The 18,059-nt window shown below is 48.7% G+C and overlaps 2 protein-coding genes across 8 annotated transcripts in view; both read left to right on the forward strand.

Moving 5' to 3' along the window:
* LOC120898443 (obscurin) overlaps nucleotides 1-18,059 on the forward strand; it is a 67,558-nt gene that overhangs the window by 6,192 nt on the left and 43,307 nt on the right. For 6 of the 7 annotated variants that reach the window (XM_040304298.1, XM_040304290.1, XM_040304293.1 and 3 more), the window contains exons 2-3: nucleotides 1,641-2,145; nucleotides 4,168-4,439. In XM_040304298.1, coding sequence (XP_040160232.1) covers nucleotides 2,103-2,145; nucleotides 4,168-4,439 — 315 coding nt within the window. In that variant the 5' untranslated portion in view covers nucleotides 1,641-2,102. The remainder of the gene's footprint in view (nucleotides 1-1,640; nucleotides 2,146-4,167; nucleotides 4,440-18,059) is intronic. The other variant, XM_040304291.1, reaches the window with a different exon arrangement.
* Nucleotides 9,992-17,769, forward strand: LOC120898445. Its single transcript, XM_040304300.1, has 2 exons — nucleotides 9,992-16,146; nucleotides 17,364-17,769. Exons 1-2 carry the CDS (start codon nucleotides 11,392-11,394, stop codon nucleotides 17,508-17,510), a joined length of 4,902 nt encoding a protein of 1,633 aa, XP_040160234.1. The 5' UTR covers nucleotides 9,992-11,391; the 3' UTR covers nucleotides 17,511-17,769.

The following is an 18,059-nucleotide window of genomic DNA, read 5'->3' on the forward strand; positions in this document are numbered from 1 at the left end:
ATTTCCCGGCCATCATTCAGCTATAGGGAATCACACACAGCTGCGTGTATTCTGGTACGATCAGCTGGCAATATCTTTGTGCTATCCCTCGTCGTAGAACGTTTCCTACTTTCCAATCATGAATAGTAATCCCTAGGCAGTGTCTCTGCGTCCGCTTAAAAGCATCGTAAATTAGTTTCCTAAGGATGTATTCAGATTTGTTGAAATTGTCGTTACTACACCGTGATCAATAAGTTCGGATACAAATTCAACTCAGTATATTGGGTTGACTGATACATTGTTTTTGTATGTTCTATTCCTGAGTGTTCCTTCACTCATTCCAAGGGTATATCTCTTCATTTTTTCCGGTTTCTTTAACAGCCCTAGATTGATTGAAATTTCATATTTTAGGATCATTTAGTTTGGATAACATGTACCAAACAATGTAACCAAAGAATTCTAACGGATACAAATCAGGAGAGCTAGGATGCCAATCTGTTTTCGTCCGAAATTTTTTAAATTCTCTCTGCACCATCGCTGACCAATGTTGACAGGGTGTGCGGGTGCACCTTCCTATTGAAATACATAATGATCCTTTCCATAGAGTTTCTGCTAGTTTGTGGCGACAATTTTCACCTAAACTTCAGTTTTAAAATGCTTGGTGTTGATTTTTACTCCTTTTTTCGATGAAAACCAATAGGAATTTACCGGAATTTACAAATTGTCTCCCAAACATCGCGCCGTGACAAGATCATCTTGCTTCTTTCCAACCTGTTTTTGGTTCAATGATCTGAAAAGTCAAGATCATCTTGCTTCTTTTCAATCTTTAAGTTTACGGTGCTTGAAGGCCCTACGTCCAAGATTTTTTGGTACAATGTTATGAGCCGATCAGTAGGACTTTTTCAGGTGTGACGCCATTTTTCGTAAAGACCGTTACGTCGAATTCGTTCCCTCACATCTTAATATTTTCTACGTCCGTACCGATCTTGGACGATCAGATCGTTCTCTGTCTTCTAAAGGTGATATCTGATGGTAGCTATTGATCGTTTTATTAACGATTCAAATTAATATTAAGAGTTTTGAGCCTTCTGAATACAGCACCAGGGGGCTCACCCTTTTATCAATATTTCACAATTTCCCTTAATTGTTTCATTGCGTTTTAGAATAAACCTATAACTCATCTTGGAATGTAACTTATCAAACCTGCTAGAGTGTATGAATACATGCAAAAACTGTCATTGAAATTTTCACAATCGATATTAATAGCATGTTGTGAAATAAACGCAACAATTTGTATTCGAAAATTCTTGATCACGGTGTATTTATTGATATAAGATTAGTAAAGCTTCGTCAACATTGACGAATAATTAGTCAACGCATTGCATTACACTAATCATGCGTTCTGACGAATAAAATGTTTAATTTCTTTTTCGGGACTTACTCAAGTTCTAAATAAGTCTTTAACTATGAGAAAAAATAGTATGAATACTTACTACACAAGTATCAATTTATTACGAATTTATCAATTTATTACATTTTGTTTGAACTTTCTTAGTTATTGAATTGGTTATTCAACTTTTTTTATGAAACTTTACGCTCCTCGGAAAAACTTTGACTAAGTGTACATTAAAAAAAATCAAATTTTCTTCGTTTTTATATAGTTTTTTCCCCAGTATCAGGCGAAACAGATAAGCAAAAACCTCCCCGATTGTCCATTTAGATTGAATACTCACGTGTGCGACTGTGTGTGTGTGTGTGTGGCTTTCTTTTCTTGCTCGAGTGCAGTGGCTGGTAGTGCATACGTATAGTGTTGTGAGTATATTTCACCCAACCGTGTACTGAAAGTTTGCTGGGAGAAAGTTCTCAGCCCCTCCCCTTCCGGTTAGTGTTAGTGAGTGATTTTGCCTTCCCCTCTTCCCTGAACCAACCACCGAGCACGAACGACCCATCGCAAGTGATAAGAGCAAAGGTTTTCCCTTCTCCTCCCTCCCCTTTCCACCTGACCGGCTTTAGGCCGGTTGTACTCCTCGCTCTCTTTCTCTTTCTCTCCCTTCGTCCGTACCCTTGTTGTGCGCCCTGGTAGCTTCTAGGGGGTGGTCAGCCTGTAGGACCGCCGCATCAGCATGACGCTGAAAGACGAAATCCTGACCGCCGATGTCAAACCCGGTAACGTGTCGTGCCGTTTCTCTACGTTGTGTCTCAATGTTGTGTTGTATCTACCACCGGCATTCGTTGGCTAAAACAAATTCTCACTACATCCGTTTATGTATGAATGTGTGCGTGTTCGTGTGTCGGACAGAGTTACTTTCACACCACCCACACGCGTTTTCGTTTTCCTCTTCTCCACTAAGGTAACGATCGCTGACAGGTAACACAGCATGTTCACACCTCTTCACACGAACTGCAAGGACAAAAGAGAAATGCCTTTCGGTTGACAAGGTCATGCCAGGGGTGCTGCATCACCCGTCCATCATGCACGGGTGTGTGTGTGCGTGCGTGTGTATTTGTTGATTTTGTCGACAGACCTTTCCGAACCGCGCGACCAACCTTTTTGTGCGGCTCATCGAAAATTTGGTTGACAGCAGGGCCAATCGGTTGGTTGCACCGCGCACCACCAGCACCATTCGATTGTTGGAGGAAGCCATCACCGCAACGCGTGACGCGTGTGTTAAACGGTGTTTAAATATGTGACAAATTTATCTACCCTTACGTTGCGCCACATTAATTTTGGGTGCAGTTTTTTTCCTCTATTCTTGTTTTGGTTCTCTTTTGAGGTCCCTTTTTATGAAGATCGTATTACCGGCCACGGTGTAACCTGCAGTAGCATGATGCAGCGAATGTGTCAATTAGATGCACGTTGATTAAACTGCGCTTGCAACAGAGCGTGAGGACTGCTGCTGTACTGTTGTGCTGCAAAACGCGACGGCCAAAGAAGGGGTAGCAAATGAATGCGAGCCACTCCTTGTAATTAAAGCCGATGGCCGTGATTTATGGCTTTTTTATTAGCACATTCGTGCGCTACTTTAGCGATGCAGTGCAAAACATGACGATCCTCGAGCGCGGACGGGGCCAGCTCGTTGCGATCTGTTAACATGCGAAAATGGTGCCCTAATTCTCGAACGATGTTGGGATGCTGGGTCGCAAAACATTTGGCGCGTAAATCAGATGCTCCATTTGATGCTTTTTTTATTTTATTTTTTTTTCATTTCACTCATGTTTGTAGATTGAGAAGAAACATGTTTTGGTAAACATATTACGGTTCAAAAATGAGTGATGCAAATTAATACTGAATGCAGTTTTGATCGTGTGAACAATGATCATTTCATGTAACAAATTTGAATATGATCACGTTTAACAAATTTAATTTGATTACCAATTCAAGTAAATAACTAGGCGTCTCCACCGTTTTCCCTTTTTATTTTGTTTACAAGTTTTTAAAATTCATTTCCATTTAAAATGTATCTTTTTTTACTTTTACGGTACATAATAAACCCGCCTACATTTTGTTGTTAACACTTTCTCACACAATCCAACCCCGTCTGCTTAACCGCCGTTTGCGTGCTGCTGTTTACCAGGCTGAGGATCGTTAAACTTTACGATCCATAACCGATCCTGGCTCGTTGTGTACCGTTTTGTGTGTCCACACAAACATCTGTTAGTGCTGCCCCGACTGAGGTTCGCTCTGGGCCTAGACGTTAAGGAAATAACTCAAAACCATCAATTCCCGAGTCCGGTTAACACCTTCGCGTTTGAGTGTTTCAAGTGTTTCTGTTTTATGTGTTGTGAAAAAGTAAAGTAAAGGACGAAAAAGACTATATACAGTGGCAATTTAGCGTTTCCTAGTAAAACAGTAAAACAAACTGACGTATGCCCATGTGTTTGTTGGTGGAGGATGACGTAAACGTTGCCACTAAATCCTCGCCGACAAACTAATTGGTTGTATTAGCAAAGCGTTCCTTTCGAATGAAATGTCGCGTGATCGTAAATAATTTCGAAACATAATTAAGACATTTACCCTCGCAAAAAATCTCACCATCCCGTGTTCTTCGTGTATCGTTTATCTGTTTATGCTAATGAACGATTTGTTAACCGCGTTGGGTTGGTTGTATTGTTTGCTGAATGCGTTTGAAATTTAATTTACATTCCTTTTGTGCTTTCTCCGCGGTTGCCTGCCCGTCGTGCCAGCAGACTTCGGCGTGTCCTATAGCAAGGAAGACAACCTTCTGCCGTCGAAACGCCAGCAAAGCGCACCTCAGGCGCCCCCAGCCGAACCGACAGCAACACAGCCCTCCCAGCGTACCCGGGAGCCCGAATGTGTTGCGGCCCATCGCCCTGAGTCACAGCGACTGGCGACGAGGCCGATCTATCACTACCGTCCATGCAACACGACGTCCTCCGGGCTGCGCTACTCCAACGATCCCAACGAACCCGACGACGATAACCCTAGCGAGGGATTTAAGGTAGGTGCAGGCTGTTTTTTTATATCAAATCTTTCATACCCACTTCAATTTGGACCGATATCAAGGGCAGGGTGAATGTGTTTTTTTTTTTCTCCCCCGTGGAAAAATACATTTCTCTTACAAATTCGATACACTGGCGAAGGTTCCCCGTCGCGGCGACAGCACCGACGCAGGAGACCTTTCAAGACCTTTGGCGGCGCCAAACATGAGCCGCACACAAGCTCGTAATTAAACAATTTTCACATTCTTTTCTCACACTTCCGCTGATGGGGCCGCCTGCTTGCTTGCATGCGCCCTTTGCCTTGCTGGCCCCGTGCTGGCAGTGTGCCGGCAGTTTGCGGCTGAGTGTATTGATGAAGATGGGTGTTTTTAAAAATAAATTATCTTTCGCTACTTCGTGGGAAAAACCACGGGCGTGTGTGTTGTGAAAAGGCAAATATGTGTAGTAAACATGTGAGGAAGAAAATAAAAAGAAAAAATTAAACTCATGTCACTAGAAAAAAAGCCAGCTTGCGCTACAGCAAAGCAAGTTTGTGCGCAAGTGGTTTTTCGAAAGAAGCGTAGTGCGCCCTCTGGCGGCAACTTGTTGGGTGCGTATCTTTTCGAAGTTCAAGCGACATCTGCAAGCAAATTATATAATTTAATTTTTAAAATGAAACGTATTAACTATTTCTTTTAAAAAAATTGAGATAATTCAAATTAAATTATTATAATATTCTTCCTTTTCCTTATTTTGTTGAATAAAAACTCTCATATACTCTACTCGTCGTACATGAACACTACATGTACACTAAACGCATTTAAATTGCTGCTATCGGGCCCTTTAATCCGATCGTATGTTGAGCCGAAAGAACGGGAAAGGATGGCGTGCGGGAAAACTTAAATCATTCATGCCTCGTCACGTTTTATGTGCATCGCTTAGGAATGGGTCGTGTCGTGAAACAGTTTAGCCACCATGAGCCGCCCTCAAGAAGCACGGTTTTATATCGCCTGTGCGCGCCTTCCCATGGGGGGTGTCAGAATAAGTTCTACTGCATCCGCCTACTTTGAAGATCGACGGGCGATTAAGATGTCCGCTTGTACGTTCGCTGAAAATATGACACCTTTGACGGTGAAAATGACACAGGTGCAGCTTGTTAAATGATCCTTGCATTAGACGAATTCGCCAGATTCATGTGCAATAATTTACGACAAAACATGATTTGCTGATTATTGCTTGTAACTATTTTAGAAAAACTATTTTAAACCATAATTTTATAGCTTCAAGATGTTCTATTTCTTCGATCCGTCACTTATCTTTCTATTTGGATTCCATCCCATCCATAATTCTCTTCACAGTCATCGTTTTTAAACCTTATAAATCATAAACAACAAGCCGCCGTTCGCTTTTGGCTGTGTGTTTGATTAATATTAGCTTGTCCCTTGTCGGGCCGGCCACAACATTTGTCACTCGAACACACAACCGAACGATTAAATAAGTAACACCGAGTTCCTCGGACACACGATGCCGCTGACTCACGATGCCGAGACGATGGAGGCGCATGGTTGTTGGTTGGTAGAAATTGTTTCTTTATTCGACAAAGCAAAAAATAACGGCCGCTGCAGCTTCTAGGCAAATCGTAAACGCTTCCCCACTGTGTGTGCGATTTTTTTTTGTCGCGTTTCATTCAAATATTTCACTACATTCTTTAGCGGTAGATTGACCGCCAAAAACGATGCAAAGATGATGAGGCGCATCCGCCCGCATGGGAAGAGAAAGGTGTTTGCTTTTTGTTTCACTTTTTAGGTTGGCTTGGACAGAGTTGATTCACTGCCAGCCACAGCCGGCAGTGGCAGTAGATCATCGCTTCTTTTATCTTGAGGGAGTGTGAGTGAAGGAAAAATTAGGGAATAGACAGGAGGAAAAGCCCATCGGCTCTGCATGATGCATGCCAGATGTGTGCAACCTGACACGATTCGGACGTTCAGGCGGGCAACTCAGCCCTGCCAAAAGGGTGGTGTTGATGCTATGTTTTGTTGCGCTACAGCGAAGGATCACTCGACCGTATCATTGTGCCGAGAGCATACATCGAGTATGGCTTGTATGCGGACATGGCGATGTTTGTTTGCTTTTTTTTTCCTCGGACAATATGCAACAACAGGAAGTGCAAACCGTTGCAAGGTTGCATATTTTGAGCAAAAGGTGGGACTGTAATGATGCATAAAATGCTCCATTCTTTGTGCCGGTATTCAAGGTCTATTTATTGCACTAAAAAGCTCCTAAATCACACGCTGTAAAATGAAATCATCTCCTTCTGTTGTGTCTTGATTATTCAGGTCGATGTTTCCTTTATTGAGCCGTTTTTCTTTTAACTTTATTTAACTTGTTTTCTTTTAATCTCTCCGTGAGTGTTTGTTTGCGTGTGTTTTTGGTTTATTTGGCACTTGCCGTGGAATATTTCTCATCACGCGCGTTTCACACTAACGGAAAGACGTAGAAAAATTAAACCTGACACTGCACTGAGACGCTGCAAAACACCGAACCGTATTCTCAACGCACACGAAACGGAAGGAGAAAAAGTTAAACAAAATCATAAACCGTCAGGAACGCTCTCAGACATTCCGCACTGCTTCCGCCATTGCACTTAATCCACCACCCATCGCATCTGTCAGTCGGCTTTGCCGGACAGATCGCCCCGCTGCATTGATGCGCTCCATCAGCGCTTCAGGACGCAGTTGCACACACACACGCCGCCTGCATCGGGGCATTAATTTAGCCGGCTGTCAGTTCCGGGAGGTGGCAAGTGTCGGCTTAGCCACTGTGTTGGATCGTGAGTGGGTTAAAAACAAAAAACGGCGTCAGATAAATGGCAAACTGTCAAATAGCATCCATCACGTCCACGTCGTTTGTAAGTTCCGGTCGGGATGGGCTTCCGTTTTTTTTAAACATATTTTTATCCAACTGACCTTTGCCTTGCGGGAGGCGGGAAAACCTTGATCGAGTTCATGATCGTTTGCTGCACTCGGACGGACGCTCCGTTTCGTAAATCAATCAACGCAAATCGTAACCCAATATAGCGGCATTCACTTAAAACGGCACGTGGATAAGAAAACGAACCCCGCCAAGTTCAGCTTGAAATCGAAACCGGAACCAACCAAGATCATTTATCATCTGCCTCGTGTTATGGTCCATTTAGTACCGAGAGGTTTTTTTTTGCCAAGACGTTCTCTCGCTGCTTGAAACGATGGCACCGTTGCCTCGACAGTCGAAACCACAACGTCACCGAACCAATTTGGCATATTTTTTCGATGGAACGCTAAACTAACGGCCCTTCCGATTCGGTGGAAGATCGTACGGGATCGCCCCATCGATGATCATTAATCACCGGCAGCGGCGGCTAACGATTATGATGGTGTGCTGGCGCTTCACTCCCGTACCGGTCGTCAGCAGGAGGCCGGCGATCGCTCCTGTCGGCACTGTACTGAATTGACTGCAATGGGTTTTTGAATTTTCACTCGAGTTGCAAAGGTGACAGATTTATTGTTCCATAAGCCGTTTGATTGCTTCGGTTGGTTAGGGTTTTTGTTTTGTTTTGGCACATCGTAATAATAAATTTAAAGATCAGTAGCGCATAAATCGTATGCCTTATCTCAACTCCTACAATGTAAAAGAAGTTAATAACGTAATTTATGATCAATTTCTTGCCGGGGTGTTATTACAAATTGTGAGTCATGTAATTGGAGCAAGTATAAATAAAGCCACGAGCTTGTAACCAATTAAATTTTGACTCGGTACAAGGTTGAGGATCAGTTCAGAGCAGAATATTTAGGATGGGAATGGGAAGCAACCCAAAATTTTCGGGAAACAACCAAAATAACCTTGGGAAACCCTGGTAAACTTTAACTATGGTATGATCATCTACATTTCTTATACACTCCTTTGAATTTGTCAGAATTTCTTGTTCTATTTATTACAATCAATTATTTTTTCTTTCTCTGTCTGTCGGATAATGTATTGTTTCTCATATTTCACCACTTCATCACCGTCAATCTTATTTCAAAGAAAAATCAAAATTAAATATACAAGACAGCAAAAAAAACACACACACATTGCTCACAAAGAAACCGTCATCCGTGCCCTTCTTCTGAGTTTGATTAATTTCGATCTTGCTTTGCGTTCGCGATCCTCCTTGCTCCTGACGCCACCGCAACAAGGCTACACGTCATGTTTTACAGTTGCTTACCTTCGTGCAGCATCCTTACCAACCGGTTCTGGTCGAAAACGGCCAAAGACGAACGTGAATAACGACTTTACACTTCGCGGAAGTCAGCTCACTGAGGCTGTTCTTTCTTCTGTTAAATTTTTTGTTTTGCGTGTTTCTGCAATATACTGCTAATTGGAATTTCCAGGTCCAATGGGATAATTGGAATGATTGGAAAACAAATCAAACGTTCCATGTGGGATGGTGCTCATTCAGCTCAAGGTCTCTATCACACGACTGACAGACGTTCTTTGAAATGATGATTATTTGTTGTCAATCATTATTTATTTTTTCGTTTTTCTTTCGATCTGGCAATGCAAAACTGGTGCAATGCATTTAAACTGTGAATGATTAATTGCAGATGCGATACTCATTTCCCCTCCAATGGGAAGCAATGTTGTTTACAAAACAAGCGTTATTTTTCCTGCTCCCTTTTTCGTTTCGGTAACGTCTTCTTCCAGCGCAACGGTTTGCCAAATTTCAGGTAAAACTCACATTCCACGTGCTTGTGGCTTTGTACGTTCACGAAAATACACGATCAAGCGTGTTTACTCCCCTTTGAATGGTGAGTAATCGAGACGAACGGTACAAAAAAAAACAACAACAAAAAACTCAATACAACGCTATGTTTTTCCTTTAGAAATTTTGTTGCACGAGGAAAACACAAATTCTTCTCCACCAAAGACACCTCACGCATCTTCTCGCACAAACCCCGATCCGAACCGTCATCCATCATGGTCCAATTTACCGTCACAAAATGGTCCACTGGCGATTTTTACACCTTCACAGCTCCAACACAGACATGGCGGCACACAAGCGAAGGTGAAAAAGAAATTTAAAAAAAACTACCTCTCCCTCGGTATGCCTCATTAAACGTTGTTGGAAAGATTTGGTCACACCGTTTCACCTGCGTTTGTTTGCGGCTTGTGGGTGAGTCGAACAATTACCAGAGGTTTCTTTGCACCATTCTCATCTCAGAGAAATAAAAATGTTTGAAAATGAGAGAGCGAGAGAGAGAGCCAGAACAAGAAAAGAATGAAACTCTTCCGATGAGTCACGGTGCGCTCGTGATCGTGCTGCCAAGTGATCGCGTGATCTTGCAAGGGGAAATCCCAACGGATTCCACGAGGATCAATGAACGAACTCTCTCGGAAGTTCTCTCTCAGCCCTCTCTCTCTCTCTCTCTGTCTCTCTTTTTTTCCCTTTAGTAAATGTTGCATTTGCTCACCGTTTTGTGGGGCACACAGCATGCACAGAATGGCGAACCTGCCCAGGAAGAAGGGGAAAAGTTTTGATATATATTTAAACAAACGAGTTCCACCTTGCTGGCGTGAGAGCGTTCAGGCAGAGTTTCCCAGTCAGTCTGCTCGAGACGGTTGGTCGGTACGGTTACGGCTTAACCGTTACAAAAGGGGCGAGCTGGCGCCGAGGCCTCAAGTGTGAAACAGTGTGATAAAAGAGTGAACCATCACGTGATACGCTTGCGTCGAAAGGCTTGTTAAAAAGCATTGTGATATAATACGGAAAAAAAAGTTTGAAAAAGTGAAAACAGTCACAAGAAAAAAAGGCTAGTGCAATTGTTGGGAAAAGGAAGATCGAAAGAGAAGATCGTTTCAGTGTGTCGGAGCGCATGTTACGGTCATGTACGTCCTCTCCTGGCTTGGTTCATTACAAAAGCGTTAATAGAAAGTGAAGTGAGTCGAAGGCAATTGGCAAAACTGTGAACAACGCGAAGTAATTCTCAAGCCCGAATACTGTGCAGGCAAAAACACAAGAAGCCCGTTTGCTCAACAGCGACAAAAGTGAGAAAGAATTCGAGATATTTTTAGAAAGCAAACAACAAGAAGAGCAAAACAAACGACAAAAACGACAAAAAGAGGTGTACTTCCCGCACTTCATCGTTCGGTGGCGGGGGTGAACAATTCTTTCGGGGGACCTGAACGCAAAGAGTTTCGGTGTGTGTAAGTTTGTTTCGCCGTGGTAGGTTTTTCACTGCCAAAAGTGGCGTTCAAAGCCGCGTTACGACAGTCGAAAAGTCACGAAACATCCATCAAACGAGAAGCGATCGTTTCGTTTTTTTTCGCGTGAAAAAGCCGCAGCCGAGCAAAGAGCTGGGCCACATCGGAAAGGTCGAAGTGGACGGGCCTTGCAGGAACGATTTGCAATCCAATTTTTGGCACTTTTAACCGCAAACACCAAACATCGAGGGAGAAAGTGCAACCCAAAAACACAAGCGCGTTGGAAGGGAAGAAGCATAAGGGCCGGCCGAAAATAAACATTTCGCCCTAGACATCGCCGGTATTGCGTTACGCATCGGTGTTACGCAGCCGGAGTGTCCGGAAAAAGCGCACCAGGAAAATAGCTTACTCACACACACGTGTGTGCTGTGGAAGTGTGTGTAAATGCAAACGGAAAAAGAAGGGATAAAGTAGACCACCAGTGTGGTGTGTGCATTTTTTTTGGATAGTGAAGACAGCTAGAGACACCGAAATTCCAACGGCTGCTCTCTGGGTAGGAATTTTCCCTTCCGCGAGGGGAGTAAAAAACTAACACAAACGCTCGTGGAGGTATTTAAACGCGTTCGTCGCCTGTTGTGTTTGTATATAAATTAAATCGAAAGGAATGAAAGTGTTTTAAACGCAACCGAGAGCTCCAACTTTCTCCAACGAACCTCTTCAGCATCAGAGAATCAGCAAACACCGGCCACAACCATGTCGTTCTGTCGCATCACGGGCAAATGTCGGTCGCTACCGAAGCCCAACTACTTCCCGATGCTGCCGCCGATCTCGCCGGCCGCCGCCAAGCGCTACTGTCGCGTGACGGGCAAATCGTACGGCCTGCCCTCGCACCACTTCATCCCCGTGACGCTGGTGAAGCGCAGTGCCGGCGCGGACCGCTGCCGGGTGACGAACGTTTCGGCCGAGCTGGAACCGCACCACTACCAGCCCGGTGTGTACGGACGGCGCCGGCACGAGGTACTGTGCGCCTTCCGGTACGTCCTGCCCGTGCTGGACGATAGTGACGAGGCGCAGCGTACCCTTACCGCCATCCTGCAGGCCAAAACGAAACCCCTCGAGCAGAGCCTGTACGTGTATCGGGTGGACGAGCGCAACTTTGGGCTCGTGTTCCCGGCCCGGCTCGAGGCGGCCGTCCGCGATGGCGACGTGCGCGATGTGCTGCTCGCGAAAGAGTCCGACAAGCTGCTGATAAAACTGCGCAAAGGCAACAGCGTGAGTGTGCCGCTGCAAAACTTCCAACACGGCACGCTGGAGGCGGACACACTGTACGAGGGTGAGGGCCCCCGGGAGGAGGTGATCAAGCGGCGGGAAAAGGAGGACGCGAAGCGCCCGAAACCGAAGCCGCGCTCGAACCTGTCGAGCATTGCGAACATCTTCGAAAGCAAGGAGCGGGTCGAGGAGGAACAGATCGAGCAGGAGCAGCGCTTCATCGAGGAGCACCGGGAGAAGGCGGTCCGGCTGGCGGCGGAGCGGCGCGAGCGGCAGCGGGCGGAGAAGCTGCAGGCGCTGCGGCTGAACGAGCATCTGCTCGAGCAGGAACCGGAGCTGGGCGATCTGGTGAAGCCGCTGATCGAATCGTGGGACTGGAGCACGCTGGAACGGGAGGCTGCGGATCGGAACGCGCAAGGTGGGGAGGGTGGTGTACGGAGTAGTGTGAGTGCGCTGCCGGTACCGCTCAGCGTGGTGCCGGTGGTGCTGCCCGCCAAGAAGCTGTCGGTGGACGAGGCGCTGCTCGAGCATTGTGCCGGGCTGGAGGCGGCTTCGTACGTTGGAACCATCGCGCCGGTGAAGGTGGAGCTGAAGGCGGAACGAAATGCAGCCATTGATGCACTCACACCGGAAATGCTGCAACAGCTCGCGCTGCTGGAGGACCGCTTGACCGGGTCGGCGGAGCTGCTGCCCCATCTGGACGATCTTGCCTCCGTTATGGCTCATCTCGGGCAGGCAGCACCGGCCGAGGTGGATGGCGTGCCGGGTGTAAAGCTGATCGTGAACCACCAGTCGGTGTTTGTGCCCGGCCAGATGGTGCTGGTCGGTGGAAAGCCCACCTTCGTACCGGGACAGTCGCTCCCCAGCACCGGCACCACCAGCGGCGAGCTGGAGTTCGTCCCAGGCGTTACCATCACCGGGCATGACGGCACCATCCAGTTCATTCCGGGCGAGGTAACGACGGTGCGGACCGGCAAGCAGGCCTCGAACGCATTCGTCGCGGGCAAAGCGATCGCCGGGCAGGGCTTCGTGTGCGGCCAGGTGCTAACGGTGAACGGCGAGCCCCGTTTCGTGCAGGGTCAAACGATCGTAACGCCCGAGGGAGTGAGCAAGTTCATCGCGGGCGTTGTGGACGAGCGTACCGGGCAGTTCGTGCCAGGACAGCCGATAGAAACTCCGGCCGGTTTGCGGTTCATCCCCGGACAAACAATCACAGTGCAGGGTCGGGAACGGTTCATCCCGGGCCAGAACGTACCGAACGCGAACGGTGAGCTGGTGTTTGTGCCGGGTCAGACGGTGAGCGTGCCTGGCAGTGGTGAGGAACGATTCGTCCCGGGGAAAACGGTGGTGACGGCGGAAGGTTCGCGGTTTGTGCCGGGCCAGTACGCGGGGGACTCGTTCGTGCCGGGCATTGTGGACGCTAATGGACAGTTTGTGCCGGGCGTTAACATCGAAACGAAGGAAGGCTCGAAGTTTGTCGAGGGACAGATCGTACACACGAAGCACGGGGATGTGTTTATGCCGGGCACGACAACGATTGGCCCTGGTGGGGAAGTGTCCTTTGCGTTGGCTTCTACCATCGATGCAGTACGGTTCAGTGAGGCTTCACCCGTTGGACTGGTAGTGGATGGAGAGCGGCTTGCAATTGAGGAACCTTCGCTGTGTGTGTTCGGTCATTTGGTGCAGAACGACACCGGGGTGGAGTTTTACCCGGAACGCATCGGAAGGGAGCATCTCCCGGCGGGGAAGGTAGTGCCAGGCAAACTGGTGAAGCAACTGGCCGAATCCAAGTTCATACCGGGCATAAAGACGGAAGACGATGGGTTCATCCCAGGCCAGGTGGTCCTCACAGACCGTGGCGAACAGTTCGTCCCGGGCCAAGTGATCGAAACGTCCGAAGGCATGAAGTTCGTCCCGGGGCAGATCATCGAAACGAAGAGCGGGCCCAAGTTTGTCCCGGGTCAGACGATGGAAACCCCGGACGGACCGCGCTTTGTGCCGGGGCAGATCATCAACACGCGCGCTGGACCCACCTTCATCCCCGGACAGGTGATCAGCACGGACGACGATGGGGAAAAGTTCGTCCCGGGGCAGATCGTAGACACGGACGATGGGCCCCGGTTTGTGCCGGGCCGGGTCGTGGAGTCGGACAGCCGCGTCACCTTCATCCCGGGGCGCATCGTACAGACGGCGGATGGACCGCGGTTTGTGGCGCCCGATCTGAAGGACAACGAGGACGGCGATGAAGAGTTTTCGGTGCAGAGCTTCACGGTGACGCCGGAGGAGCTCAAGCTGCTTAAGCCAAGTCAGCCGGCGTACGGTGGGGCCGTTTCGGGCGAGAGCACACTGGTCGTGAGCTTGGACAGTACCATTCTCCAGAGCTTGGCCCAGTCGGGCATGCCGATCGGTCGGCAGGTGGAAGCGTCCGCGGTGGACTACGTGCTGGAAAGCACGAAAGAGCGGGCAGCGTTACAGCAGTTCCTGGCGGAGAACAGTCTGCCGGGGGCGAAGCTGGACGTGCTGGAGAGTATCTTCGACGGGCTGAAGCAGGTCTGCCGGAAGGTGGACCGGGAGTCGCTGCAGTACAGTGAGTCGACCGCACCGAAAGATGAGTCAGTGTGCAATGGGTCGATCGGTGTGGTGGAAGCACTGGCCGCCAGTTTGGCCTCCATTCTCACGGACACACCGACAGATCCGAACGCTCCGGAACGGTCCCTTTACGAGATGATTGCGGAAGCGATCAAAGCCTCAACCGGGGAGTACACGGTGGAGGAGCTCCAGCACGTAATACAGTCGCCGGAAGCGGTCGACTATCTGTTTGGCGCCGTGAACCGCACGATCGTGAAGAACAACATCGACCAGAAGCTGCGTACACTGACGGCCCTGATGGAGGAGGACTCGGTGCAGGAGGACGGCACCGGTGCTGGCCCGAGCGCCCTGCCGACCGGCGCAATCGACGAGTTCTGCCAGCTCCTCGGCAACGGCGGCATGTCCGAAGCGTTCGTCAATCTGCTCAAGAAGGACGAGCAGCTGTTCCGCACGATCGTGACGAGCCTGAAGAGCTCGGGTGTGGTAGAGGACAGTGCGAACATTTCGGAGATACTGCAAACCGCGCTGGTGGACAGCATTCAGGAGCGGGCCCAGGCCGCCCTGACCGAACTGGTGGAGGATCCGCGGGCCCACGACACGCTGCGCAATCTGTTGCGCAAGTCGGAGGGTTTGGCGCACGCGCTCGGACACGCGAAGGAGGCGGAAGCGCTGCAGTACCTGCTGACCCATCCGGGCGCGTTGCGCGATCTGCACAAGGAGGACGAGCTGTTTACGATCATCAACCGGGTGCTGATCATGGAGCAGCTGGCCGAGGATGACGACGAGTACCGGGAGCTGATGGAGGGGCTGGAGCGGACGCCGGCGCACGCCACCAAGAGCGACAAGCTGCGGGAGCTGATCCGGCAGAGCGGTGCGTTGTCGCATGCGCCCGCCCGCCGGCCGGTCATTGAGTCGTCGCGCGATGTGCCGCTGTCGCTGTTCTACACCAACAATCAGCTGGCGATCGAAGAGTTCTTCCTCAAGAGTGGCCAGTGCCAGCGGCAGTGCCCGAAAGCGTTCCTCATCATCAAGCGTGGCATACAGGCGGTGATACCGCGCGAATCGAGCCACGAGGTGCTGGCGGGCAAGATCGCGTACACTGTGCTGGATGAGGACGGCATTCGGCACTTCCAGCCGATGAACGTGCTGTCGGCGCTGCGCATTACGCCCCGGTTTCTGCACCGGTTTTCGATGTATACCTGCGAGGTGCAGGAGGAACCGGACTATGAGACGCTTAGTAGCAGCGGGAGCAGCAGCCACGATGCGCTGGACAAGGTGGATGAGGCGGCGTACTTCTATCGGCCGCTGTCGCGCCGTGGATCGTTGCGTGTTCCGATCGTGCCCGTTGCCAACGGAAGCAGCGGACGGAAGGTCGAGCGGCAGGAATCGTTCAGTCCGCGGTTGGTGAGTCGGAAGCTGCCGCCAATGAATGGGTACCATCCGGTGGGTTCGTTGCCACCGATGCAACCACTGTACCAACCGCTGCACACCTTCCCGACGGTCGTCACACATCATCAGCATCTGCAGCAGCATGTACCAAGGCATCAGCACCAGCAGCAGCATCAGCAGCATCACACACAGCCGCCGCAGCATCACCATCATCATCATCACAGCCAGCATTACCTCCCGGCAAAGGCAGACAATGTTAAGGTAGGTTGCTCAGTTCCTTGGCACACCCGTCCTCGGCTTTTCCCCAAACATCGCAAAGCGCGTTTCTTTTCGGAAGGGCAAATTAAGCGCACACTAATTATAGACGAGCGGGCCGCCGAGCAGCCAAATAATCAAGTTTTGAAGGACAACCGACAAGATGGCAGTTGACATTTCTTCATTCTTCTCTGCTTGCTGGGTGCTGTGGTGGTGAGCACGCAGCGTGGACATGGCCCACGATCATTGCTTGCTGTGTGAGATGAGTTTGTTTTCAGAAATTAATCTTCTCAATAATCTGGTGCTTCTGATCTTGATGATCGTTTGGTGCGTTGGCGTAACGAACATGTTGTTTTCGATAAAGATGATCATATCTTGTCAGCGCTTAGTCTCTATTTGCTAACACGGGTGCATTATTAATGACATGCCCGTGTGGAACGCTCCATTCTCTTTGTTATGTAAAAGCGAATGAAGAAAGTAGGTTGACCCACTATGACCTGGACCGAAGTAAACACGAATTAATGAACTCAACCGCCCCCAAAAGCAACCCGGTTCTTGGAATGACTTCTGGTCCATAACCACCGAACAAGAAGACGTACAGTTTGAAGTAATTCTAGCGAACCAAACACAGTTGGTGTCCGTCGTATGATAATGGCAAACAAGGGAAGGTTCAATTTCGGGGTTCTACCAATTCTACTCAACTCGCCGTAGATACGGTCGTAGAGCAAGTGGGAGATGTCTATTTTTATCGTTCGTTGCTCTTACGACGAGCCGCAAGAGCACACATACACACACACACACACGCATACGCGTGATCTTTTCGGTGCTTCAGCGATTTTTGTTGGGTAATGGATCATCATGTGCGAACTCGCGACGTCTCCGCTTGGTTCCTCGGTACCTTCTGTACTTCCACCCCATTCCACCAGGCTGCAATGATTCGTCTATAAATAGTGTACGCTTAATAAGGGTATGTTCCGATCGATCGAGCAGACATGTGGGTTAGGCTGCGGTCGTATCGGCACTATACTGCCATTCTTCGAGTACGCTCGGGATGCTGGATAATGTCGGTCATGATCAAGCTTCAACCACACCATTAATTGCTAAAAAGCATCGCCAGCATCGCATGTAATGTGAAACATCTGCAAAACGTTAAACCTTAAATCCCGCCTCTCCGTACACGATCGCTCAACACTCACGCGCTCACTTCCAATTCGTTTCAGCAGACTCTACCGATGGCAATGAGGATAGCGATCAAGGCCTCGCTAGCGCAAGGCCGCGAACCGTCGAGCTGCTATCGCTCCAACAGCCGGGACTCGCTCCACCGGTCCTCGTCCCGTGCGAGCGTCCACGACTGGACGAGCTGGAAGTGATCACCAAGCAGGCTGACTGCTGCGATGCTGTGACGCAGGATCTTTTTCTCTTTAGGTGCTACCGTTTGACTCTTTCTTTTGCTGAATGAGATTTAGCATTAGGTTTGTTAGGTTTAGGACGATAAGACGAAAGCTGCTGAACTGAATTCACCAACCGGAGTGTGTACACATCCCAATCCTGCCTGGGTAAAACTGTGAAACCTGTAAATTGCGCACAAATAAAACATACACACCCCTCCGTTGGAGCAACTTGCTGTAACTTTGTTTTTCCTTTTTTTTCTTATTTTCTACTAAGCGCTTCCTTACGTGATATATCACCCTGTTTGCCTTTGTGCTGACGTTTTGCAGCTGGATACCGCAGCGTACAAGCAACACACACAAAAAATCCGCACTGCCAATGAATGCAAGCTAATATTTCATTTTGTCGTCGTACATTTGATACTCTCCCGAACTGCGCGATCGCGTAATTAGTCAACGGGATGGAGACGTTTTGAAGACGTGCCGCCGCTGTGCGCGTACGTAAATCATGTCGGTGCCAGCTTCTTAGGG

This window comes from Anopheles arabiensis, chromosome 2 (assembly GCF_016920715.1).
Source record: "Anopheles arabiensis isolate DONGOLA chromosome 2, AaraD3, whole genome shotgun sequence".
Classification (NCBI taxonomy): Eukaryota; Metazoa; Arthropoda; class Insecta; order Diptera; family Culicidae; genus Anopheles; species Anopheles arabiensis.

Coding starts and splice junctions, on each gene's coding strand:
- LOC120898445 (XM_040304300.1), top strand. CDS start 11,392: ATGTCGTTCTGTCGCATCACGGGCAAATGTCGGTCGCTACCGAAGCCC. Junction 16,147..17,363: donor CAAAGGCAGACAATGTTAAG/GTAGGTTGCTCA, acceptor TCGTTTCAGCAG/ACTCTACCGATGGCAATGAG.